The sequence below is a fragment of the Staurois parvus genome, unplaced genomic scaffold, assembly GCF_062004578.1.
Source record: "Staurois parvus isolate SC_StPar_1 unplaced genomic scaffold, SC_StPar_1.0 ptg000147l, whole genome shotgun sequence".
Lineage (NCBI taxonomy): Eukaryota > Metazoa > Chordata > Amphibia > Anura > Ranidae > Staurois > Staurois parvus.
The window spans coordinates 26,084,366-26,111,271 of NW_028317943.1; the positions used below are offsets into that span (position 1 = coordinate 26,084,366).

The 26,906-nt window shown below is 40.2% G+C and overlaps 1 protein-coding gene across 1 annotated transcript in view; it reads right to left on the bottom strand.

Moving 5' to 3' along the window:
* Window positions 1-5,550: 5,550 nt before the first annotated feature.
* The window catches only part of LOC149464848 (adipocyte plasma membrane-associated protein-like), a 32,878-nt gene continuing 11,522 nt past the window's right edge, over window positions 5,551-26,906 (bottom strand). Inside the window, exons 3-9 of the mRNA XM_089674159.1 lie at window positions 24,138-24,256; window positions 19,672-19,770; window positions 14,243-14,392; window positions 13,811-13,923; window positions 12,112-12,272; window positions 9,146-9,341; window positions 5,551-7,641 (exon numbers count right to left, since the gene is read on the bottom strand). Of these exons, the coding sequence (XP_089530285.1) occupies window positions 7,432-7,641; window positions 9,146-9,341; window positions 12,112-12,272; window positions 13,811-13,923; window positions 14,243-14,392; window positions 19,672-19,770; window positions 24,138-24,256 (1,048 nt within the window). The 3' untranslated portion in view covers window positions 5,551-7,431. The remainder of the gene's footprint in view (window positions 7,642-9,145; window positions 9,342-12,111; window positions 12,273-13,810; window positions 13,924-14,242; window positions 14,393-19,671; window positions 19,771-24,137; window positions 24,257-26,906) is intronic.

A 26,906-nucleotide genomic window follows, 5' to 3' on the forward strand; every position in this document is an offset into this window, starting at 1 on the left:
GGGAGGAGGGGGGAAGAGGGGCGGGAGGGGGGGGTAGTGGGACGGGAAAGAAAAGAGTTTTTAGTAAGGGAAAGGTAGAAATGTTATAAATGTCTATTTGTATGAGAATTATTTCCCTTTTTGGGTTTTTGTATTAACACGAAAAATTTAATAAATATTTAAATTAAAAAAAAAAAAAAAAAAAGAAAAGTAGGGCAACAGGAACAATTTTCATGCACAAGGCTTATCTGGAATGCAGACTTTACTGTTAGGCCCCGTTCACCCTTGAGCGTTTGAGATTCTGCTCGCAATCCCAAATCGCTTTGCACAAATATGCAGTCTGGTTCTGCTGCGATTTGTTGCTCAATAAATCACAGTAAACTGCATTGCACAAAGCTGGTCACCCAAAAGAAGCTACTGTTCTTTTTTCGAGCAACAAGCTTTGCGTGATGCGGTTTGCATGGCAACATTTTGGTGCCATTATAATTGAATGGCACCCAACAGGCATGGGAATATAAATTTTTTCTAAGTGTAGGTTTCCAGTAACCTTCCTGTAAATTTATTTAAATTAAATAACTTCAGCAAGTTGCTAGAACAAAAAGCAGAAGTCTGTTTGTGTGATGGTGGGGACTTTATAGTCATTCCTTGAGAACCAGGATCAGGCAGATGACATACGAAGGTGCAATTACAGGACCTGTTATTAATACAGCTTTTTCACAAAGGTAGGGGTTTTTTTTTTTTTCCTCCTTTAACCCTTTTGCTGCCAGGCCCTGTGCTTCACTTTTTAAACACAGCTGGCTGGCCCATTTTTGCACTTTCCATTGCTTTTTCTTTTTTTCCCCTTACAGCTTTCAGAGTTTGTAAAAGTGCCCCTAAACAATATATTTTCTGAATCGCATGACTGGTAAAATAAAAAGGCGCTACTGATTTTGAAGGCTCCGCGATATTTGCGCAAATGTTTATCAAAGCAATATTTTCATTAAAAATACACTAAAATCATTATTAGCAGATAAAAACAAAGCGAATTTTACAAAATTGCTGCTAAATATAAAAGCTTAACCTGTATTAAGTTAATAAATAACAGATATTTTTACATTTTTTTTAATTTGCGCCTTTTTGTGAAATGGTAAAAATCGCACATACGCAAAAATGTTTTCATTTTTAACTTGCAGCTTTCAAAGTTTGTGAAAGACCCCTCCCCCAAACCATATATTTTCTGAAAGCATAGGACCAGTAGAATAAAAGGAAGATGCTACTGATATATATATATATATATATATATATATATATATATATATATATTTTTTTTAGGCCCTGTGATATTTGCGTGAATGTTTATCAAAACAATATTTTCAATAAAAATACACTGCTCAAAAAAATTAAACACTTTTTTTAATCCGAGTATAGCTTCAAGTCAATTAAACTCCTGGGATATTGAACTGGTCAGTTAAGTAGCAGAGGGAGTTGTTAATCAGTTTCAGCTGCTTTGGTGAAATTAACAGGTACACTAGATGGGCAACAATGAGATGACCCCCAAAACAGGAATCGTTTTACAGGTGGAGGCCACTGACATTTTTTTCCCTACTCCTCTTTTCTGACCGGTTTTCACTAGTTTGCATTTGGTTAGGGTCAGTGTCACTACTGGTAGCATGAGGCGATACCTGGACCCTACAGAGGTTGCACAGGCAGTCCAACTCCTCCATGATGGCACATCAATATGTGCCGTGCCATTACCGGAAGATTTGCTGTCCTTCCAGCACAGTCTCAAGAGCATGGAGGAGATTCCGAGACAGGCAGTTACTCTAGGAGAGCTGGACAGGGCTATAGAAGGTCCTTAACCTATCGGCAAGACTGGTATCTGCTGCTTTGTGCAAGGAGGAACAGGATGAGCACTGCCAGAGCCCTACAAAATGACATCCAGCAGGTCACTGGTGTGAATGTCTCTGACCAAACCATCAGAAACTGACTGCATGAGGGTGGCCTGATAAACTCTAGTGGGTACCGTGCTCTCTGCCCCACTTTATAGAGCTCGATTGGCATTTGCCATTGGACACCAAAATTTGCAGGTCTGCTTTTCACAGATGAGAGCAGGTTCACCCTGAGCACATGTGACAGATGTGAAAAGGTCTGGAGAAGCCGTAGAGAACTTTATGCTGCCTGTAACATCGTCCAGCATGTCTGTTTTGGTGGTGGGTCAGTGATATTCTGGGGAGGCATATTCATGGAGGGACACAGAAACCTCTACAGGCTAGACCAGGGGTGGGCAAACTTTTTGACTTGAGGGCCGCAATGGGTTCATATATTGGACCCGGGGGCCGGACCAAGAGTAGATGAATGATGTGTATGTGTCATCCATAGTAAGTATAGTAATATTCCCCCATAGTAAGCATAGTAATTCATCCCCCATATTAATTCATCCCCCATATTAAGTCCCCAAGTCCCCCGTGTCAATTCACTTACCTTTGCTCCGCGCGTTCCTCTCGCCGTGTTCGCGCGCCGTTCCGGTGTAGCATGAAAATCTGTCTCCTATGAGGATCTGTCCCCCTCGACGTATCTGCGCATGTGCCAGTTTCAGGCATTAGCAGCCGATCGGCGATCTCCGGCACATGCGCAGATACGTCGAGGGGGACAGATCCTCATAGGAGACAGATTTTCATGCTACATCGGTCTTCAGGGCGGACTGTGAGAGGAGCCTAGCGGGAGCCTAGCTCCGCGGGCCGGATTAAAAGGTCCGCCGGGCCGTAGTTTGCCCATTGCTGGGCTAGACAATGGCACCCTGAGTGCCATTGGGTATCGGGATGAAATCCTTGGACCCATTGTCAGAACTTACGCTGGTGCAGTGGGTTCTGGGTTCTTCCTGGTGCACAATAATGCCCGGCCTCATATAATGAGAGTATGCAGGCAGTTCTTGGAGGATGAAGGAATTGATACCACTGAATGGCCCCCACGCTTGCCTGACCTAAATCCAATAGAACACCTCTGGGATATCCTGTTTTGGTCCATCCGAAGCCGTCGGGTTGCACCTCAAACTGTCCAGGAGCTCAGCGATGCCCTGGTCCAGATCTGGGCGGAAATACCCAAGGACACAATCTGTTGTCTGATTAGAAGCATGCCCCAACGTTGTCAGGTATGTATACAAGCATGTGGGGGGCCATACAAACTACTGAGTACCATTTGGAATTGCTGCATTTAAATTTCAGCAAAATGGACTAGCCTGCTGCATCATTATTTCACTTTGATGGAAATGAAAATTATCAACCTACAGAGGACTGAATTCAAAGACACCCCGAAAATCAAACGATGGGGCATCTTCTGTTCCTAACACATTACCTAGTCCATATTAGTATAGATATCCAGCATGATATTTTTCCCCATTCAGATCTGTTATGTTTTCATAGTATTCCTTTTAATTTTTTTTGAGCAGTGTACATTAAAATCATTATTAGTGGATACATACATGGCAAAAATTTATAAGAATTTCTGCTAAATTCCTACTAACTATAAAAGTTAAAACTGTATTGAGTGAATAAATATTTGTACATTTTGAATTGCGCCTTTTTGTGAAATGATAAAAACTGCACAAAACGAATTAAAAACCATTTACTCAAAATCTGGAGGTTGCCATTTTTTTCCGCTTACAGTTTCAGAATTTGAAAGGACTCCCCTAATCATACATTTCCTGAAAGCACATGACCTGTAGAATAAAAAGAAGTGCTACTGATTTTTTTTTTTTTTTTTTTAAGGCAGCGCTGTAGTTATGCAAATGTTCATCAAATTGAAATTTTCACTAAAATTACACTAAAATCATTATTGGTGCACAGAAACACAACCTAATTTTAAGAAAATTCCTGCTAAATTGCTACTAAGGCCTCGTTCGTATGCGGTGTACTAAAATGTATGCTGTGGAGGGCAGTGTTTACCTGCATGGAGATGCCCAGGTGTTCTGTGCAGGCAGTCCCATTCATGTCAATTGGGATGCAATGGCTGCTGTTCCCAATCGCACAGGACCCTGGATGCAGACATTGTGAGCTCAGGGACATGCACCCAGACCCACATGGATATTAAATTGGGAGCAATGTCTGTGTTTGTGCAGTTGCTACATCCAAAATAATGTCAATGGAACTGCCTGCACAAGGATGCATGGAACACCTGTGCTAGTAAACACTGCCTTGCAGGGCTTACGCTGTGTATGCCAAGGTCTTATTATGATTTTTATTATTTTTATGTTTTGTTTTTTTTCGGGTGGCGGCTTTGGTGAGATAGCAGAGGTCTAAAACAGACCCCTTCTGTCTTTTTTTGGGATAGAGAAAGTGTCTGAAGACGGTCCCTTTCTCTGCAGCATCAGCTGCACAATACATGAATGAGGGGTCTGTATAGAGCCTCCTTTACATTAACCAATTCAATACCGGGCAACTTTACACCTTCCTGCCCAGGCCAGTTTTCAGGTTTCAGCGCTCTCACACTTTGAATGACAATTGCGCAGTCATACAACATTGTACCCAAACTAAAATTTTATCATTTTCTTCACACAACTAGAGCTTTCTTTTGGTGGTATTTAATCGCCACTGGGGTTTTTATTTTTTGCTAAATTAACAAAAAAGACCAAAAATTTTGAAACAAAAAGTTTTTCTTTGTTTCTGTTATAAAAGTTTGAAAATAAATAATTGTTCTTCAAAAATTTAGGCCGAGATGTATTCTACTACATGTCTTTGGTGAAAATAACCCAAATTAGGATGTATTATTTAGTTTGCAGGAAAGTTATAGAGTTCACAAACTATGGTATAGATCTGAATATTGATCAATCCTGAAGTACTATGGGATAAAAGTAAAGCGAGCGCTCAAAAATCAGCTGCTGGAACACTCCAAGGAATCACTGGACCTCATAACAAGAATAATATATATATAGTGCAGCGCTGTAATGCTAATAGGAATATAAGTGAGATAAAATAAAAGTTCATATAGTCCTTTTATACAACAAAAGGTGATCGCAAACGAAAAACGTGAAGACCTCCTCATCATTAGATGACTGGAATCAAATAGAAAAAATGCGCACTCACCGACCGCGCATTTTAAATGCGCATGTATGCAGTTTTATCCAGATAATCGGCCAGGCATGCGGATCAGCAAAACACATAGGTCATCCCTCTCAGGTAACGACTTCCAAGCACCTGGAACAAGCCAGTGGGAGAGGCAGAGGAGGGAAGCCGGCAGCTGCAGGGGATCAGGTATGCAAGATCATGCATGGGGGGAGGGGATTGGTGCTGCAGGCGGTGAAATCTTTCACTGAATTTTTTAGCTGTGGTTTGAGTAAATAGTGACTTTTTTTCCTTCAATTCTTTATATATTCTTAAAGGTGTACAATTGTTTTATACAGAAGTTACATCAAACTATGATGCCATTGCCAGTACAACATATTTTTTTTTTGTACCAAAAACAATATATAGACCACAATGATGAGGTAGGGTTTGTGTGTGACGATGGATGATTGATAAACAAGATGATGTACTGGTTAAGATTTTAAATACAGTCTAAGAAAAGATTGTGCATATAGGTTACATGAACTAACGTACACAAATTGTTAAAATTTTATTATAAAAATAAAAAAATATACAGTTACACACTTGTAATGCACAAACAACATTATCCTACAAGTAACACAACTGGAAGAATGCCTACACGAATTCAAGTACAACCCTTGCCAAATCTGGTTGGTTATAGAGTGGGGAAGGGTTAAGCTGGCCACACGCTAGCAGAATTTAATCCATTTTTTTTGTTTTCCGCAAAAAGGGTAACAGACATCTCCATAGTTATAAATCCGGTATCATTTCAAAAGAGATAAACACAGGATAACAATACCATGAGGTACATGACAAATGGTTTTATTTTTAAAAGTGTTTGTTTTGTTTTCTAGTTGGTACTGGGGCCAAATTGACCACATTGGTGAGAAAATTCAAAACAGGAGGATGGGGAATTTTTCTGAAACAAATGAAATTCTAACAATGGATGTGGTTTTCATTCAGGAAAATACTGTACATTCATTTCAAAATCAATGTTACAAGCAAACAAAAGTTTGAAGTACTTTTCAAATGATATTCATCAGGTCATCAAATGTACTGAGAATTTTCATGTGAATGGTCGTAAGAAAATATATTAATGTATAACCAGCTTTTGTCAAATTTTATTGCCCTCCTATGTACCTGTGCTAAGTTTTATTTTCTCTACTCCTTGTCCCAGTAACCCCACACTGATGAATTTTCACTTCAGGAAATGGCAATAAAAATCTGAAGAGTATCTATTCACTCATTTGCAAATTAAAAAAAAGTACATAGAGTGTCAGTTTAATGACTAATTAAATGTGGCACAAAGTTAAATTCATCCACTGAGTATCTCTTTCAGGCCTTGGGAAAATTTAGTGTGGGGACCTGACTGAGAGACATGTTGGTATGTGAAGTCAAGTGGATTGAGCTTCCTAAAACATGTAAATGGCCGTTGTGTTCCCAACAGTAATACTAGGTTGCAGTAGCATAAGCCTTTAATCATTTTCACTCTCTGGTGAACTGTGACTGTGTTTGTATTACGCAGACACAGTCTATCTGTTCATATCCTGTTACCAGCTTGCATAGGTATTTCAGATTTACCAAAGAAGCAAGATGGGAGGGAAAGAGATAATTGTACAATAAACGCAAATACAAAAAAAAAATTATTTGCACTCATTAACCATACATTTAAAAAAAATACTATAATACAAAAACAGAAAACCGCAAAATGAGAAAACACACCTTTTTACATTACATACGCAAAACAACAGATCTGTCTTAAAAATACAGCATGCAAATTGGGGGGGGTACTCCCTTTCTTGCACATTTAACCCATAAACTACATAAAGACAATCTACATTCTTGAATATGGATCGTAGTTCTGCACTATAGGGGCTATTCAGTCTTTAGGTTTACAGATTATGCATCTTTTAGGAGATGCACTACACCTTTTTTCAGTAAACTGTAACTAGTATGATGCAGAACATATTAAAATATTTAAAAATGGAGGTGTACAGCAGTCATTACATTCATGTTAAGGTAATGGTTATTTCTGTCAATGAACCTCCTAATCTCATGCACACAGAACAGAGTAAAAAATTCACCTAAAGTCGAGTTTTGCAAACACATTTATGTACATTATGAGTTTAGCTGTTCATTCAATTGGCCAGAACATTAATTTATTCTGGCCATTGGAATTAACACTCAAATGCCAAACAAGCCTAGAGTTCAGGCGTGTCTAGCCTTCTTTTTCACCAAAACGCTTGCTGAATGTGTGTGCAAGGACACATAGGCTAACATAAAGGGGTGTATATAGAAACATTAAAAAAAAAAAAGCTCTTTTTTTATGTCCTGTGTGAATGAGGCCTAAATCATAAAATAAAAACCTGCTTTGTGTGTACTTAGATTCACAACATTATTTACTCTCCCTTGTCAAAATAACAAGAAAGGGTAAGTCAGTGTTACCCAGATATATCTGTCCTTGATGCTCATACACATCGCTGATTGCCCATGTCACACTTCCATCCGGATCATGAAAACTGTCCACTATTTCTCCGTTTTGGTTCACTTCCAGGAACAAGCCGTGTTTTCTCAGCAGAAAGCTGTACGCTGCCAATGGTGTCACCTACAAAATTTTCATGAACAGCAGTATTAAATGGAGAATCTAATTAAGGGGTTTCCACTACTCCACAGTCCAACCTGTGTGTGTTTCAGTAAATTGGCATTAACTATGTAGTTACAGGTACTATCCTAGCAGCACATCAGGTTTATTTTTCTAAGGTAAAATGACATATCTCATTTAAAAAAAGATTTTCCACCCTCTAGAAAGCAAAATTATTTTTGTATATACTTTGTACCCATGAATATTCAAAAAGCTCTCTTTCAATAGAAGCTCTTGGCTCATTTTTTAAGTCTGGGTTTCAGTGTCCATTTTCGGTCATCCATCCTAAAGATTTGTGTTTAGATACGTAAGACAATTATTAGCCTAACCTAATTTTAATATGTTTTATGTATAACAAGTAAAGTCTGTGATTACAGTATCTCCCAGAAGTAAGTCCACCCCTCACATTTTTGTAAATATTTTATTCTATCTTTTCATGTGACAACACTGAAGAAATGACACTTTGCTACAATGTAAAGTAGTGAGTGTACAGCTTGTATAACAGTGTCAGTTTGCTGCCCCCTCATAATAACTCAACACACAGCCATTAATGTCTAAACCGCTGGCAACAAAAGTGAGTACACCCCTAGAGTGAAAATGTCCAAATTGGGCCCAGTTAGCCTTTTTCCCTCCCCGGTGTCATGTGGGAGCAGGTGTGTTAAATTTGGTGTTATCACTCTCACTCTCTCATACTGGTTACTGGAAGTTCAACATGACACAACATGGCACCTCATGGCAAAGAACTCTCTGAGGATCTGAAAAAAAGAATTGTTGCTCTACATAAAGATGGCCTAGGCTATAAGAAGATTGCTAAGACCCTGAAACTGAGTTGCAGCACGGTGGCCAAGACCATGCAGCGGTCTAGATTCAAGAGAGCCAGGCATTTTACAGCTGAGATTTCTGCCGGTCCATTGACTTAAAAAAAATCACACTGTAATTATTTTAATATCAAGAGAGTCTTATACTTACCAAATGGTTAGACATTCCAATTGTTCTAATATCAATTCATGTTTGTATGAAACCATGTATTGTCATTATTTTCTGTAGGTGTGTGCTACAAAATACAGTGCATTCATAAAGTATTCAGACCCCGTTCAGTTTTTTCAATTTTGTTATGTTGTAGCCTGATACTACAGTTACTACAGTTGTTTTCACTTTGTTTTGTTGTTTTCACTGTCATTAAGGGGTACTGAGTGTAGATTCATGAGGAAAAAATGAATTTAAACAACTGAGTGTTAGGTTGCAACAGAACAAAATTGGAAAAGTGAAGGGGGTCTGAATACTTTATGAATGCACTGTACATCTCCATACCTAGCAGATTACTAACCGTACAATGTCATTTTTAAATATATCTGAACAGTTGGAGTATGAATGTGCACACAAACAACATGCAAATTCCTTTATCTGAATTTGGATTGTGAGGTCAGAGTAACACAAGTTTAAAAACCTAAAGCGATTCTATCCATACCTTGACAATGAATCTCTTTAGTGCAGGGTAGGGTGCAATTGCATCCAGGAATGGTGGAAAGAATCCAGGAAACCGTGTTGTTGTCAAGCCGACTTTATATGTACCCATGCTAGAGATCCTGATGTTATCTGGATAGCCTGGCAAATTGTCCACAAAAACTTCTTTCATGCCAGCCTTGCTGCCAGATAACCAATAGCTATGTGGACAGAAAGAAAAAATGCATTATGACAAGCTGTGTAAAGAAAAGAATGCACTTTCATTGCAGGAAAGTAAAAAAAAACATTAACGTTTCAAAAAAGGTTGTTTGGGCATTGTCCAGATGGCTTTAGGTCAGTGGTGTATCAACCATGGGTGTAAATTTTCCAATGCACATGGGTACCAAGGAGGATGGGGCACACTGAGCTCTCACACCCTCTATAGCCATGGATGATGCAAGCCTGTGGCACTGCAGTCACACCAGTCACTGGCTACTGTGTCACTCCAGTCACAGACGATCTGTGTGTTACGAGTTGCAGTCACACATAGATCCTATAGCTGGAGCTATATGCAACTGTAGGGGTCGGTTCGGCATCTCTGGAGGGGGTGGGGCGTGATGTCATTGGAGCCTGGAAGAAAGGAAATCTCCCTTGCTGATCTGCCTGATGTGGGGGGGGGGGGGGGAAATTGTAGTAGGCAAGAACTAACTGGGGGTGAGGGGGGGATTGTAGTGGGCACAGACTAACTGGGATGGAGGGGGAATTGTACCAGGCACAGAATAACTAACAGACTAACCTGGAGAGGATTGTACTGGGGATGCATTCAGATTGACCCAGGGGGGGGGATATATTGTACTGGAGAGCATATTGACCTGGGGGAGCATTGCACTGGTGGCCAGGCAGGGAGGGATTCCTTCATCCACCTAATTTGTGTGGATAGAGGGATCTGTTAGTTTTCTTTTGTTCAGCATGCTGGCTGAACAAAAAAAAAAAAAAAAAAAAAGGAGTGTGTATGGCCAGATTTTCAGACTCCTGCTCTATATACACTGTATTGTACATTACATAATCTGCACTATATACACACTATATTGTATATTACACACTCCATTGCTATATACACTGTATTGTACATTACATACTCAGCACTATATACACACTATATTGTATATTACACACTCCGTTGCTATATACACTGTATTGTACATTACATAATCTGCACTATATACACACTATATTGTATATTACACACTCCGTTGCTATATACACTGTATTGTACATTACATAATCTGCACTATATACACTATATTGTATATTACACACTCCATTGCTATATACACTGTATTGTACATTACATACTCAGCACTATATACACACTATATTGTATATTACACACTCCGTTGCTATATACACTGTATTGTACATTACATAATCTGCACTATATACACACTATATTGTATATTACACACTCCGTTGCTATATACACTGTATTGTACATTACATAATCTGCACTATATACACACTATATTGTATATTACACACTCCTTTGCTATATACACTGTATTGTACATTACATACTCAGCACTATATACACACTATATTGTATATTACACACTCCGTTGCTATATACACTGTATTGTACATTACATAATCTGCACTATATACACACTATATTGTATATTACACACTCCGTTGCTATATACACTGTATTGTACATTACATAATCTGCACTATATACACACTATATTGTATATTACACACTCCGTTGCTATATACACTGTATTGTACATTACATAATCTGCACTATATACACACTATATTGTATATTACACACTCCGTTGCTATATACACTGTATTGTACATTACATAATCTGCACTATATACACTATATTGTATATTACACACTCCATTGCTATATACACTGTATTGTACATTACATACTCAGCACTATATACACACTATATTGTATATTACACACTCCGTTGCTATATACACTGTATTGTACATTACATAATCTGCACTATATACACACTATATTGTATATTACACACTCCGTTGCTATATACACTGTATTGTACATTACATAATCTGCACTATATACACACTATATTGTATATTACACACTCCTTTGCTATATACACTGTATTGTACATTACATACTCAGCACTATATACACTATATTGTATATTACACACTCCTTTGCTATATACACTGTATTGTACATTACATACTCAGCACTATATACACTATACTGCACATTACAAACTCCTTTTTATTCTAGTGATGTTCTGTAAGGCAGGTTCAGAAAAAGTCTTAGCTCTCTGACTATTTTCACTGTACACAAAATCATATGTAAACGGCAGTGTTGCATCTTTTAAAAAACTGATTGTGCTGAGGTTTATGCATGTCTGTGAGAATCTTACATATGGCACACCTATCTGAGCATATTGTATGGGTACAAGGTTTTTGTTTTACTTAACCCTAACCCAAACCTTTTAGAATACTAGCAACAACCCTGGCAAAAAGAAAACCATGCCCATCTCTTTGCTGCTTTGCACTAAACACACCATGTTTTTTTTTTTTGTTTTTTTTTTTTTAAATCAAGCAATAGGGCCCAACTTATGATCTTGCACACAGGTCCACTGATTTCATAAAACACCCCGGATTTAGGTATAGCCAGGCCTTAACAGTACAGAAATAACTGCTTTAAAAAACATGTTTCGCCTTCCAACACCTGGTAAAGGATTTTCTTAAACATTATGTAAGCAATCCTGCTTTTTGTGATATCAGAAAAACAGCCTCTCATGGCATTCAACATTGGGCAGTATCTTTATATATTTGATGTTATTTTATGAATTGAAAATGCATTCAGATTCTTCCTTTTAATTCTAGCCATCACTAGAGAAATGACAGATGGACCCTGATGCTAATTTCTTAAAGTCAATAAATAATGTCATGCTGTATAAGCCATAGCTAGTACCTAACACAACATACCGCAGTATTCTGGCTATGCTGGTCTCCGCTATTAATAAATAGTCTTCCTCTGGTGATAAGGCCAGCCCGTTAGCCATATACAGGTCTTCCAGCAATGTCTTTGCCTCTTTCTTCACTATATCATAATGTATGAGTCTTCCACGGTGATTTGTTTCTAATACCTAAATTATCAATGAGAGCAAAAAGAAAAAGATACATCTACTATGAAACAAGTGCTACGTAAATTGCACCATTCTAGGAGTGGCCTCTTACATTTATCCACTAAAGGTATAATACAATAATTGATTGTCATCTATCTTTGCATGCAGGACCAGCCAAAAATACTTTGAAAAGCCTTTTGTCATGTTTCACTCTATCAAACAATGACCTGTTTCTTTGAGACAAAATGATCACTCAGGCTAGGTTCACACTATATGCAGGTGCAGGAGTGTGTGTAATCACCTGCTTTCCCGCAATGTGTTGCTGTTAAAGAGAAATGGTGTGTGTGTGTGGGGGGGGTCGCCATTAATTCCTAATGGCAACTCCACAAACTGGAAACCACATAGTACATACAGTTTCCCTGCGAGGCAAGGGCCTTTTCCCTGCGCTAACTTAGGCACAGCAGCCATTCATCTGAATAGGCTGCTGTGTCTGCACAAGTGTGACTACAGGGAAACCGGCATATTATGAGCCTAGCCTCAGGGTTTCTGTAAGGCACAAACATGCAGTGTTGTAGGATACACTTTATCTGTGTTGTAAATAAAGTGGATCATTACAGTAATCTGAACATTTCTAAATATCCAACTGCCTCCCTGTTACTACTGTGTTACTATGGGTCACCATTTAGCCTCACTGCTTAAACCAGATACTGCTCACAAACAGTGGTCTGGGCTAGGAGATGAAGACTAAAAGGGTTAGTTCACCTTTAATGTTACATTTTACAAAACAATCCTTAAATATTACAGCTTTCTCAGTACATTTATATGCATGTGCAAAACTCATAAAGAAGATCTGGATGCCTCAGATTCTTTATAACCTCCATAATGTCCCCATATGGACAAATAGCAGGTGGATGCACGCACTCTGTTATTACAAAGATCCATATGTTTATTGCAAAAAAGCCCAAATAGCAAGTGTTGTCTATGTGGACATTTTTTATTTTTTCGATAAACTTATAGATCTTAGTAGTAACAGAGTGCGGTCATCTACCTGTTAACTGTCCATGTTCTGGGGCACGAGCCGGACCAGAACCTGTGCTTTTAGGGTTAGAGAGAAGTGGAACGGCCTGGAGCAGTGTATAGTGTTTTGAATGCCCCCATAAGATTAACCAAATGCTGATTTAAAATTACAGATACCTTACTTCTGTTAAAGATGTCAAGCTATAATTTTGTTAGAACACTACTTTGGAATATTCGCTATACAAACATGGGATATTATCTTACAAAACATTCCTTAGGCATTGATGGCCCAGTCATTGTCGGTGCTCCCTACTCTCCCCTGCAGCAGCTGCTCATTGACATAGGGGAGCCGGAGCAGATGGATCATGTGACTAGACTGTATTAAAAATAGGTAAGTGCAGAGATCTTTTAATACAAGGGCATGCAGGATAGGTGGGAGGAAGTTAAGATTGATTAGAGTTAGCCTTTTCTTACACTTTACAATTCAAACTAAAGCTGCAATAACAATACTTTTATGTGTCAGCACTAAAAGGTCAGCTTACCTCATATCTGTGATGTTGTCTACCCCATTTGCTGCTCGAGTCTGTGAAAAATATAGTGCCATTTTTGGACAGCTCAAGTCCATTCAAGAATTTGAACGGTATTCCATCCACCCCTGCAAAGACGTGTGTACTACTTTAAAGGATTCATTTTTTTATTTACATAACTCTAACAAACCTGCCCACATCATCAGCATAATTTTTATTTCCTAATAAGTGCATGCTACTGACAGTCAAAGTGTTAGTTGTGAATTAGTTGTAAAGTTGATTCCAATAGCTTTTACTTAGTAGGTTAGTTTTAGCTAAAGCCATCTTCATAATAAATGAAGAAACAGCCTATACAAATCTCAGAATAACTAAAATCCTGACTAGTATATATCCACACACACATACCTGCACACCACAGTCTGTTTTTTAGTTTTGCCTCCTAGTTACCTTCTTTGTTAGAGATGAGTAGTTCTTTTTCTCCAGTCTGTGGATGTATCCTGAACAATCCAAAATAGGAATCGGCTACAATTAGATATCCATTACTGTCTAATCGTACTCCATGTGGACGTCCACACACTGGCTCATACTCAGGAATGCCTGCAAGGAAAAGAAACATTTGCACTTAGCGTTAAAGTATTGGTATTCTAATTATGAGTGACATGAAAGAAGATATTCTTGAAACCAACAGCTGCCACCTCTTTAAGTGCATATCCCAGCTACACAGTGATCATGACCAGAAATGAAAAGTAGTAGTGTTTTTTTTTTTTTTTGTAAAGAGCATCTTAAAGAACCAAGTAATGTAAAAAAAAAAAAACACACTGCAATTGTTCTAAAATAATAATTTAATTTACTGCTAATCTGCATCATGCCTAAAGTAGGACTACAGCCTTCTATGACGGAGAAGTGGGTGGAACAGAAGGCACGTTGAGTATTTTTAAGCCCCTTTGCTAAAGGGGTTCTTTTATTGAAGGATTTACAAAACAAGGGTTTTTGGCAAAGGGATATATTCATAGGACAGCAATCACAGATATAAAACAAGGTCACAGGCAGTAACAGAGCACAGCAGATAAGTTCAGAGTGGCAACCTGGTACAGAAATTAAGTAAGTCCAGGAGCCTAAAGCAGCACTCGGGAACAGTAAGGCTAAATCCAGAGTCACTGTGACAGCAGTCTGAGATGCGGCGAAGGTTAATCTGGAGAAGCCACAGGAAACAATACAGAATAGCAAGGGATATATCCAGAGGGGACAGGAATGGCAGGGCCAACAGCAACAGGATACAACAAAGATAATATTGGAAGCTTCTAGGTCACAGGAGGGGAGAGGCACAGCAGAGTGGTCTCATGTGGCCTGGCCTAACTCAGGGTCAATACAGGCATCACATCACAGGAGGGGGTACACAGCAGTAAGATTTTGTGTGGCCTGGCATCAACTCAAGGTTGAGGCAGGTAGCACATCATAGGAAGGGAACACAGCAAGAGGGTACATACAGGGCAGCAGATCACAGGATTTTAATGTGGCCTGGCCTCAACTCAGGGTCCATGCAGGTAGTACATCATAGAACATAAACACAGCATGAAGGCACTCAAAGGGCAGATCACAGGGTCTTTGTGTGGCCTGGCCTCAATCTAGGTCCATGCAGGTAGCACATCGCAGGAGAAGAAACAAAACAGGAAGGTCTTGTGTGGCCTGGCCACAATGTAAGCGTCTATGCAGGAAGCACATCACAGGCAGGGAACACAACAAAAAGGTACAAAAAAGGTGAAATAGAATCACCAGGGTACAGCTCCTGTGCACCCAGCCACTGTTCAGAGTGAACACAGGCTGCAAGTTTGCAGGGCAGCAGGGTCCAACTGGAAACAGGAGTCTTCCAGGTCTAGGGAGGCAAGGGGGTCATCCACAGACAATCAGCATTGCAGATGAAGAGAGTGGGAAGCAGGGAGCCTCAGCTGAAGAATCAGAGGATCCTGGGGTTTGTGGAAGGTCTGTGTGTCCTATCTGCAGTCAAGGGCAAGGTCATTACAGCAAAGGAAGAAAGCAAAAAGGTCAGGGTTGAAGATCACAGAGTGCTTGAGGGCCTGTGTGGCCTGGCTGCAGCCCAGGTCCACACAGTCAGCAACATGATCCAGAAGTAGCATGGAAGTAAAACATGGGAGAAGGGTACAGGGTCCTGGGGAAGTACCTCACAACCCCCTTTCCCCCACTCAAATATTTAATGCTTGGCATTGGGTGCCCTGGCAAAATTATCCTCCCATTTCTGCCCCAGCCACAACAAGAGCCACGGAGACAGTGCAGCACAGGAGGAAGAATATCTACAGTTAGCACTTCCGCCTGGCAGTACTAGGGTCGTTGGTTTGAATCCTAGCCAAGGCACCACCTGCCTGGAGTTTGCATGTTCTCCCTGTGCCTGCGTGGGTTTCCTCCAGGTACTCCGGTTTCCGCCCACACTCCAAAGACATGCTGGTAGGTTAATTGGATCCTGTCTAAATTGGCCCTAGTATGTGTATGTATGAATGTAAGTTAGGGACCTTAGATTGTACACCCCTTGAGGGTTAGGGACTGATGTGAATTTACAATATATATGTAAAGCACTGCATAAATTGACGGCGCTATATAAGTACCTGAAATAAATAAATCTACAGCCTGCATGTGATAACTTCACATGCAGCCCACAGCAGGGAGAAAGACTGCTGTGCTCCTTACATGCAGGTGTAGTGGTGGAATCTATGTGCAGGCACCAGGACCAAAGAACAGCAGTGGGCTGCATCTTCTCTTGCTCCATTTATGTAGTGTGGGGTGGCGGTATATGTTCAGGAAGCAAGGGAACAGGATGCAGCACTTAATTATAAGTACATCTGCGATTTCAGTTACAGTTGTGTTCAAAATAATAGCAGTCAGACATCACTAACCTGATCAATCACTGTTTTTGGTAGAAATGATATTTCTACATGACAAATAATTTACTAGCAGGTGTAGTAGAGTAATAGAAATACAACAGACCCAACAGTCATGACATGCATGCTGCTGATTCTGTGTAATTGAATCACTAATTGAAAGGGGCATGTTCAAAATAATAGCAGTGTGGAGTTCTATTAGTGAGGTCATTCATTCTTTGTAAAACAGGTGGCAATTATTGCCCTTATTTAAGGAAGGAAGGCATCAAATGTTGTACATGCTGGTTACAGTGCATTTCTCTCTGAAATTCTGAGGAAAATGGGTCGTTCCAGACATTGTTCAGAAGAACAGCGTACCTTGATTAAAAAGTTGATTGGAGAGGGGAAAACATATAAAGAAGTGCAGAAAATGATAGGCTGCTCAGCTAAATGATCGCAAATGCTTTAAAATGGCAACCAAAACCTGAAAGACGTGGAAGAAAGCGAAAAACTACCATTCGAATGAATAGAGGAATAGCCAAAATGGCAAAGACTCAGCCAACAATCAGCTCCAGGAAGATCAAAGAAGATCTAAAGTTACCTGTGAGTACTGTTACAATTAGAAGACGCCTATGTGAAGCCAAGCTATCTGCAAGAAGCCCCCGGAAAGTCCTACTGTTGAAAAAAAAAACATGTGCTGAAGAGGTTACAATTTGCCAAAGAGCACATTGACTGGCCTAAAGAGAAATGGCACAACATTTTTTGGACTGATGAAAGTAAGATTGTTCTTTTTGGGACTAGTGGCTGGAGACAGTTTGTCAGACGACCCCCAAACACTAAATTCAAGCCACAGTACACTGTGAAGACAGTGAAGCATGGTTGTGCAAGCATCATGATATGGGGATGTTTCTCATACTATGGTGTTGGGCCTATTTATCGCATACCAGGGATCATGGATCAGTTTGAATACATCAGAATACTTGAAGAGGTCATGCTGCCTTATGCTGAAGAGGAAATGCCCTTGAAATGGGTGTTCCAACAAGACAACGACCCCAAACACACCAGTAAACCTGCAACATCTTGGTTCCAGACCAACAAGATTGACGTTATGGAGTGGCCAGCCCAATCCCTGGATCTTAATCCAATAGAAAACTTGTGGGGTGACATCAAAAATGCAGTTTCTGAGGCAAAACCAAGAAATAGAGAAGAACTGTGGAATGTAGTCCAATCATCCTGGGCTGGAATACCTGTTCACAGGTGCCAGAAGTTGGCTGACTCCATGCAACACAGATGTACAGCAGTTCTCAGAAACAGTGCTTATACAACTAAATATTAAGTGATTCAAAGGAAAGTAAAATCTTCAAACATTTTTCAGTTTATATAGTGAATGTCTGAGTTTGTAAAGAAGAATACAAACACTGCTATTTTTTTGAACAGTCTAATATTCACTTTTCTTCAATTTTTTTAGAGGAACAACACAAGTTTGATATATTTTTCTTCTTGTTTTGATTTGGAATAGAATGTGTAGTGTTCCCAATGCATTTGTATGTATGGAAATAAAAGCTATTAGAAGGATTTTGAGCTTTATTCACTTTTTTCAACACACTGCTATTATTTTGAACACAACTGTATATTGTAGTCTCCCCCTGAAAACCCCTTCAAATACCTTTTGAGCTTGCCAGTGAAATTCCCAGAGGTTGCTGGCCACTCCAGATTCACAGAGCCACACGTACAGACACAGACTCATTTATTCATTCAGAATTATTATGTGTTGATACATTGATCTGAGGAGCCTTGCTACTGGAATAATATATGTATTTGGGTTGGTGCGCTTGATACAATGTATTTTTTGATGAAGTCTGCCATTTTCCAAAATATCTGTTAATAATGTGTCTTTGTTAGTGATGAGCCTGTGCCTGATACATGTCACTGTGCATCAGTGTAATTCTGGAATTTAAGAACCATCCACCTAGCTGGTCGATTGGTCTTATTGGTCCCAGGTGTTAGCTGTGAAGTCCTGATATAGGAGCAGATTTCAGCTTGCGATCCTCACCCTCCAGATGGACTGAAGCACGTTAGTCTTCTGTGAGCTAGGTGGAAGAGTTTGCAAATTAAAGAGTTCACTAAACTCAAAAAAGGCTTTTTATTGGTGAACTTCCTATGATGGTGTTGCAACAATGCTGCACTGATCCTGAATTCAGAGCAGAGTTGTTATCCACCTTTAGGGTGTGCCTGCCTGTTCTACAAAGGAATGAGAAGATTTTGTATGGAGCATAGTTATTGTCACTGGTGATTCAGAAGCCTGCAGCTTGTCGTTCAGCACCTGGCACAATATAGCCCTGCCCTTTGCTTTATGGATTTCTCTGCTGCTCAAACCCTACCATTGTGAACTGCAGTGCCTGGAACAAGAGCATGTAATACACAAAATGGAAGAGGATCTGACTCCTTCAGGGAGGTAAAGGATCTTTTTTTTTTTACTTCATGAGATGTGTGTATTACATAGTAACTGGCTTTGTGACTTTAAATCATTACATACATCATCATGTGTTTCCCAGTCTTACTGGTTGACATTCCATTCTGTTACCACATCAGTTTGTGCTGAGCAACTTCTTGTGGCTCAATGTGTGTGATTGAGGCTGCAGCAGACTCAAAAAGAAAACAGTGGACACATACCTACACTGTCATAGACTGCAAATCAGATGAGATACCAGCATCTACAGTGAACTGTATAAAGGGAGAGCCAAGTATGAAAAACTAATGCAAATATAAAATGAGCCACAAAGCAAGTAAGCTGTGTCTTGTAAATCAGTTTACATGTTTGACTAGAGGTACAAGCACAACACCTGATGCATCTTATTCTATTCTTCTGTGGTAGAATACTGAACCAATCTACATGGACAATGGTCTGGCACTTCCACTAAGTGCCTGCTCTCTAGATATTTTTGTTACAGAGTAAAGACAGGTTAAGACAGAGAAGTGTACAAAGAAGTTGCTTTGGTAACTTACCACACCCAGACACATTCTTCCCCATCTGGGTTATGAGTTGTAAGTGTTCTCCATGAATCCGCCACAACTTTCCGTCCACAGTGCCAGTGTAAAGGTTACCTAAAGAATTGCATATCACACATTCTGGTGACTGAGTGTGAAACAAAGCTACAAACACTGTGTTGAGTTTCTGTGTAGGTTTTTGAAATGGAGGTTGTTTTTTTTTCTCTGATAAAAAATGGTCAGATATTTATTTGTGCTGAAAGTATCTGTATCTCTCACTCAAAATTTACTCAACTCATCCTGCATAGGAGCTAGCATACACCACAAAAATTACATCACTGAGGTCAGAGATACTCCACGATGTGTTGGATATGAGGCAGAACTGGCACTTTGATACATATGTTTTGGAGCTGCCCTAAATTATTCTGATTTTGGAGGAACATAATTGTTACTATTAACAATGTGTTTCAGGCAACTTGGTTACTGATCCTAAAATTTGCATTTTATTCTTATTGGATGAGTAAAACTATACTACGTACACCTACACAACAATTACTTGACTGTTATTAGTTGAAAACTAAAAGCCCAAAAATTGATATATCCCATATTTTTAATAAGTGAAGACATTCTACTAATATTGTTCTCCAAAGAGAAAATAAAATTACGTATGCGCATAGAGGGTACCAAAATAAATTTACAAAATATTAGGATATGTGGCTAGAGATCCCAGGCCCGATGCCTCTACAGCTGATCTTACATAGACTCTGGAGCTGGAAGAGACAGGATATATGCCACTCAAGTAAAAAGATACATGACAGCTGAGATAGAATAGACGCTGAGACACTTCTGAGTTCCGTTTTTCTAAAACTTGTGTTTTCAGCAATACCAGGATGTTTGATATGCACATAGTAATTGGTACAGCGTTAGTACTAGAATTGAAGTAACCTAGTCATAAGGACAGTAGTTTCACCTTAAATGTGCAATTACATCTTTGTGAACGAATGACAGGACTAGTCACTATTATGATATTGATGTATGCAATAACATGCATCTGGAACCATAGCAGTTATTGGTTAAAGCTGAACTTCAGGAATTATATTTTTGAACATTTACACGATGCCAGCATTATGCCATAGTTCTATATACTGAACACAGTGAGCTGTTCACTCAGCACCTCCACCGTTCATATAACGCCTTGAATTTTTTTTTTCAGTGATTACAAGGCCTCCTTTGATTGAATGCAGTGGAGAGAAGGGATCACTGTGTTCAGTGTGCACAGAACCCAGAAGATCATGGCTCTCACTGTATGTAGCAAGGACTAATATAGTGATTTACAGCTTCCCCAGTGGTCCTGTAGATATCAGCTATGAATACTTACATGTAGCTAAGCAGGCCCGATGTAAGTTTACAAACAATATCATTTCTGGAGTTCAGCTTTAATGACCTGAGTTTCTGCACTGTAAATGGGTTGTTTTCCAATATTTAAGAACTCTGTGAGTAAAAAAATTTCAAAGGAGGAGGAGCATTTCTTAAATACAAAAGTTGACATTAGCCGAGACACTTGTTAGAGATTCCCACTCCTGTCTAGCAAAACCTAATAACTAAAACAACTGCAAATGGCCAGGAAGTCTTTCATAAGCCCATATTCCAACATTTACAAGTGTCTGCTAAGGAAACTGCAACATTGATTCTTTATCCCAATAATGGGATAGACTGTATATTTATTTAGCTTTTAATTGGCATCTCCAGTAGCAGAAAGGGTCATCAACTTTGCACAAATCTGAAAATCTACAGCCAGCTCAAAAACCATCAACAATACAGCTCTGATCTGTGCCACCAACCAACAGTGACCATATATACAACTCTCCTTCCCCCAAATGCATCCATATACTGTACATCTTTCTTTCCCAAGTAGGTCTGGCCGTGAGCGCTTTGAGATTAATGTTAATGCTAATGTTAATGTTACCCAACAGCTGTAAGGCATAGTGGTAATCACGGAGTACTATATAATTAACGATGTCAGTGTCATTGGCTCACTCAGGAGCCTATTTACAGGACATACTAGTTAAAAGGGACTTCAAGTCACCATGGCTTCTGGGATTTTTGCAGGTCTTTAGTAGATGACAGAGGGACATATTTCTTATACTTCCTAGTGCCCTTACTTTGGTCCATTTTTCATGGTACAGGAATTCAGCTTTTGTGATCACCTCTCTAACTGCACTTGCCCAATGAACAAGTAATTAGCATCATTGCTTCTGTATAAATATTTTTGGAGGCAGAAAAGCTAAACCAGAAAGTGGTAACATTGCACCAGGTAAAGTGATCTTCCTTTACAGTGTAGCAGAGGTATGCAAATACCAAGTGTAGCTCAACAAAATTACAACTACTAGTGGAAGCACATAAAACATATATGTATGTCACCTGTGTATTTAACAGTTTGCCTTTAAAGGACAACTTCATCTTTAATGAAGGCGTACTATAAAAAACCCACCCTCCTGAGCACAGCCCACCTAGCCAATATAGACCCCAGCCACAAGTCTGTTTACACTTCATCAGTTGACTTTCTAGTAGAAGTGACAACGGCCTGATCATTTCCACAGGCACTGAAACATATCCTGCCCCCCCCCAGATTCATCTGTGCCTTGTGGGTGCTCTAGAAAGCCATGGCAGGTGGGAGGCAAACATCCATTTGCTGATCATCCCTCTGAAGAATGAAGTCGGAAGTGGTGACAGCTGTCATTCCCTGTCCACTGTAACCGGGGAAGAAGCTAATCGAGCTAATAATCTATGCTTTATTAGCTTCAATGGAGTGCAATCAACAGGTTAAAGAGAGCCAATCAACTAGGGGGATTATCTTACCTCCTTGCGGTAGCAATAAACTTAAGTTAAAAAAGTTTTGCAAAAATTAAAAAGCTTCTTAAAATATAAAAAAAACAACCAAACATTGGGGGGCTCCACCCCACCCCCCCCCCAGAGTATATACGACCATGAACATGTGTGTTGGGTGCAACTAAATATGAAAAATGATGATTACAGCATACATATAAAGAACTGCCACTAATGCTGAAGTGAATAATTCTAGGGACATCATTCACAGTTAAAAGTTCTTTACTAAAAGCAGAATTTTTTTTAAATTAAAATAGCAAACATGTTATACTCACCTGCTCTGTGCAGTGGTATTGCAGAGTGGCCCCGATCCTCCTCTTCTTCGGTACCCCACCAGCGATCCTGGCTCCTCCTCTTCTTTTTGTGTCCCTATAGCAAGCCATTTGCTATGGGGACAAACACTGCTCGCTCACTCCTGACCTGTGTGTCTACAGAGCCGAGCTCCAAAGACACACAAAGCGGGACTTAGCCCTGCCCCCCACTTCCTCATCACCGCACTTGATTGACGGCAACAAGAGCCACTGGCTCCTGCTGCTGTTCAAGTCCCTATGTGATGATTAAGTGAGGGGACTAGAGATGCAGCCATACACAGCGCCAATCTCTTCTCCTCTCTTCCCCTTCACACAGAGAAATGAAAAATGTTTTTTACCTTAATACAAGCAATGCATTCAAGTAAAAAACGTTTTTTGGTTTAATATCACTTTAACTCTAAACTGATGACCTGCAAAGGCTTTTAAAGAGTTGCCTATGGACAATTTTTAGCACCATGGTTTGTTGCCATTTCACTGGCACAGAGAATTTTAAGGCTTGACATGTTTGGCAGATATTTATTCAATGCAACCTCATCTTTTATATTTTACCAAAAAAGAGAAATATATTGTGTCTGTATGCACTAAAATTAACCTTAAAACAGTTGCACTAATATTACAAGACAAATTGCAACCACAAACATTTTATAGTCTTTGCTTTCAGAAAGTATTTACAGTTTTGAGAGATTTAACTAATACTTAGCCTAAAATGTGCGAAAAAAAGTCTCTAGCAGTCAAAGAGTTAAAGGAAACCTGTACTGGGAGAAATATGAAGGCTGCCACTACTGACACAAGAATACTGTTTGACTGTTTCTAAACTGGAAAAGCATGCGGATAAGAAAGTCCTGATGCTGATACATGTTTCATGTCAATGATTTTAAAATGTTTAAAGCCGTAAAATCAACAAAACAGCCAGAAAACAAGCATTTTCAATAGTAGCAATCAGCAATGGCATCCTAAATATTTAGCAAAGATTCCTGTTAAGGTGCCCCAGGTTCTGTGCCTACAAACCCATGAAATATAAATGCAGCCTTTTCTACTACTAACTTTTTATTATTATTAGAATTATACATGATTTATATAGCGCCAACAGTTTGTGCAGCACTTTACAAAATAGAGGCAGACATTACAGTTACAATACAATTTGGTACAAGAGGGATCAGAGGGCCCTGCTTGTTAGAGCTTACACTCTAAGAGGGAGGGATCAGTCTGCATCCCCCAAATGCAAGAACATGTATTGAGTAATTTTTTCAGATCAGAATACAAATAATTGTATTTATGTACTTCTACCTTCATGATCGCTAGTGAATGATTCCGGACCCTTTAGTCGTCCATAGTAGAGCCTTTTTCCTTGATGGATCCTTCGGTTAATGGCCAATGGTCCAACCAAAGGTGGAGGTTTATCAAACCTAGAAATATGAACACATGAAATAAGGAACATGACCAGCCCTAAAGGCTAACTCCATTGGTGCAGAGGCAGGTGAGCACAACATGCAAATTATATCAACCTCCAAGCTTTATCTGTTGCTTGAAAATTTGTGTCCCGGAACTATTCAGCCTCTCCCCACCACAAGATGTTGAGTTGCTGGCCCTACAGAAGACTGGTAAAATGTTCAGTCAAAGCCTTCAGCTGTCTGTATGAAAAATTAAAGCAACAAAGAAGGGAATTTACTAAGACTGGAGTAGCTGTACATGGAAAAGCTTCTAGCCTTCATTTGCAAATCTTGACAAGCTAAAGCTAGAGACTGATTACTATGCACAGCTGGTCCAGATTGTGTGCTCCAGCTTTAGTACATTTTCTCCAGAGGTGAGAGCAGTTTACCCTATAAAAACATTCAGCTTGCTTTTCCTCCCTGAACTTAGGGCATATTTATAAACTATTCTTAATACAACAGCTCCTACAATTGGCTCATATATATTGTGGCAGGGAATTGTATCACAACACCCATAAAACAATAAAAAAAAAAAAAAAGAATGCAACTGAATAAAAAAAACCTTTAAATCCTTTTTATTGAGTTTATTGAAATGTACAACCCTTTTACCTAACGCAGTGGTCTCCAAACTGCAGCATGAGGGCTGGATGCGGTCCAATGGTTATCTTTATTCGGCCCTTGGGGCACTATTTCTCCCACTGATACGAGATACTATTTCTCCCACTGACAGCAACGATGATGCACCATACCTTCCTCAACACCACAGATGGGGCACTATTCTTCCCACTGATGCCAAGACAATTTCTGCTCCCACTGGCCACAGTCCGGCCCTTCTAGAGTCTGAAGGACAGTAAACTGGCTCTCTGATTAGAAAGTTTGGAGACCCTTGGCCTAACGGATGGGTTTGATGTCACAAATGTCAGGAGCAGGACATTAGATGCAACTAAATTAAAAGCAGGCCTAAGGGACAGCCCCGTGGAGCTGGCCAAAGCTCCTATCTGCAACTCAGGATTCAGTTAGTAGCCAGCAGTACCAGGACAATAACACCAAGACCACCAAAAAGTGCCTGGGCAGGTGCAGTGTCCTTCAATGAACTCAAAGGAAAGGTTTTTACAGTGAGTACTAAAATTCAGTTTTCCTATTTTGTTCATTAAAAACACAGCTCTTTCTCATAATGGATGGGACATACCAAAGCAATGCCAGAAAGAAGAAGGTTGGGCCCAAAAACTGAGACAACCAAACAAGGAGCCACACCCTGGCAGAACTCAAACTGCCACCTGCAAAACTCTCCAACAAGCTGGCATCCGCTGAGGCAGCTACAACATTGTAGGGCTGAAACAATCAGGTAGCCACCTGTAACCCTGAAAAACAGAGACAGAGCAATAAAATGCCCAAGAAATGGTAAATTTCCAGGTAGAACTTGAAGTAAATAGGAAAGGAGCTTCCTGGCCCAACAGGGCATAGGCCTGGATAAACACATGGCAAATCCATCTAAAAATAGTTGAAGATGAAAACAGCTTGAGCCTAAGACCATCAGGGTTGAGAAAAAAAGGAAGACACAGTTCCAAGTAAAGGCTGCAGTCAAGCTGCAGAAGCCAAATGGCCCTAACTATATCCATGCCATGGACAGCCACCGCTCTGGAGGACACAAGGCTGGTAAAACATAACTTTGCTTAAGTGAAAGTTAACACCACACTCTGCAAAATTGATAAAGCCTAGGGTGAAGCACCACCTGTCCCTGTGCATAATGGAGAGCTGCTAACCATACACCAAAGGACATAAGACAGGGCTCAACAAATCCCAGGTGCAAGGTTGCCATGGCACCTAGAAATTGTGCCTGGGGTTTGTCAGCTGTCTGCTGGCAGGCAGTGGGACGCCGCTCTTAAGGAAATCCCCACGGCCTAATCTCCTAGCTGTTCTCCCTCTGCAGCCAATCAGGGATAACACGGGGCGGCAGGCTCAGCCTCCTCTTCCCCTCCAACCAATCCCTGGCCGACGCTGTGTGTGAAGTGTTGTGGCCCCGCTCTTTCTCTCTCTGGCCAGCGCCGTGTGTTCCAGGGCACTGGCGGCTCTGAGCGGTGCGGTGATGAAGCTGCGCCTGGTGGACCTGGCCTCCATAGTGGACAGCAGTGAGCGGAGGAATGAGGTGCCAGCCAGGGTGACTGGGACTCTGCTGGGGGAGGGGAGACCATTCTCTGAGCACATGTGTCTGGCAGGGGGCCTCACTGATCATATATGGGGCCCCTGTATTATACCTATAGGGGGCCACACTGTTCCTCTTTAATCTGATCACATGTGTCTTGGAGGGGGCCACAATGAGCACGTGTGGGGCCCCTGTGTTGTGCTGATCATATGTATTGTGTGATATAGGGGGCTGTAATGTGTGATATGGGGGGGCTGTATTGCATCATTTGAGGGGGGCTGTGCTGTGTGATAAGGGGGTTGTACTGCAGGTTCGATAAATCCCAGATCGCCATGGAGACTATAAATTGTGCCCTGATGCCTGCGCTTTTGTCAGCCATCCGCTGTCGGGCACTGGGACGCCGCTTTACTGATCCACGGATTTGAAATCTCTGCGGCTTAATCTCCTATCCGTACCTCTCAGTGTACAGACAAAGGCATTCTA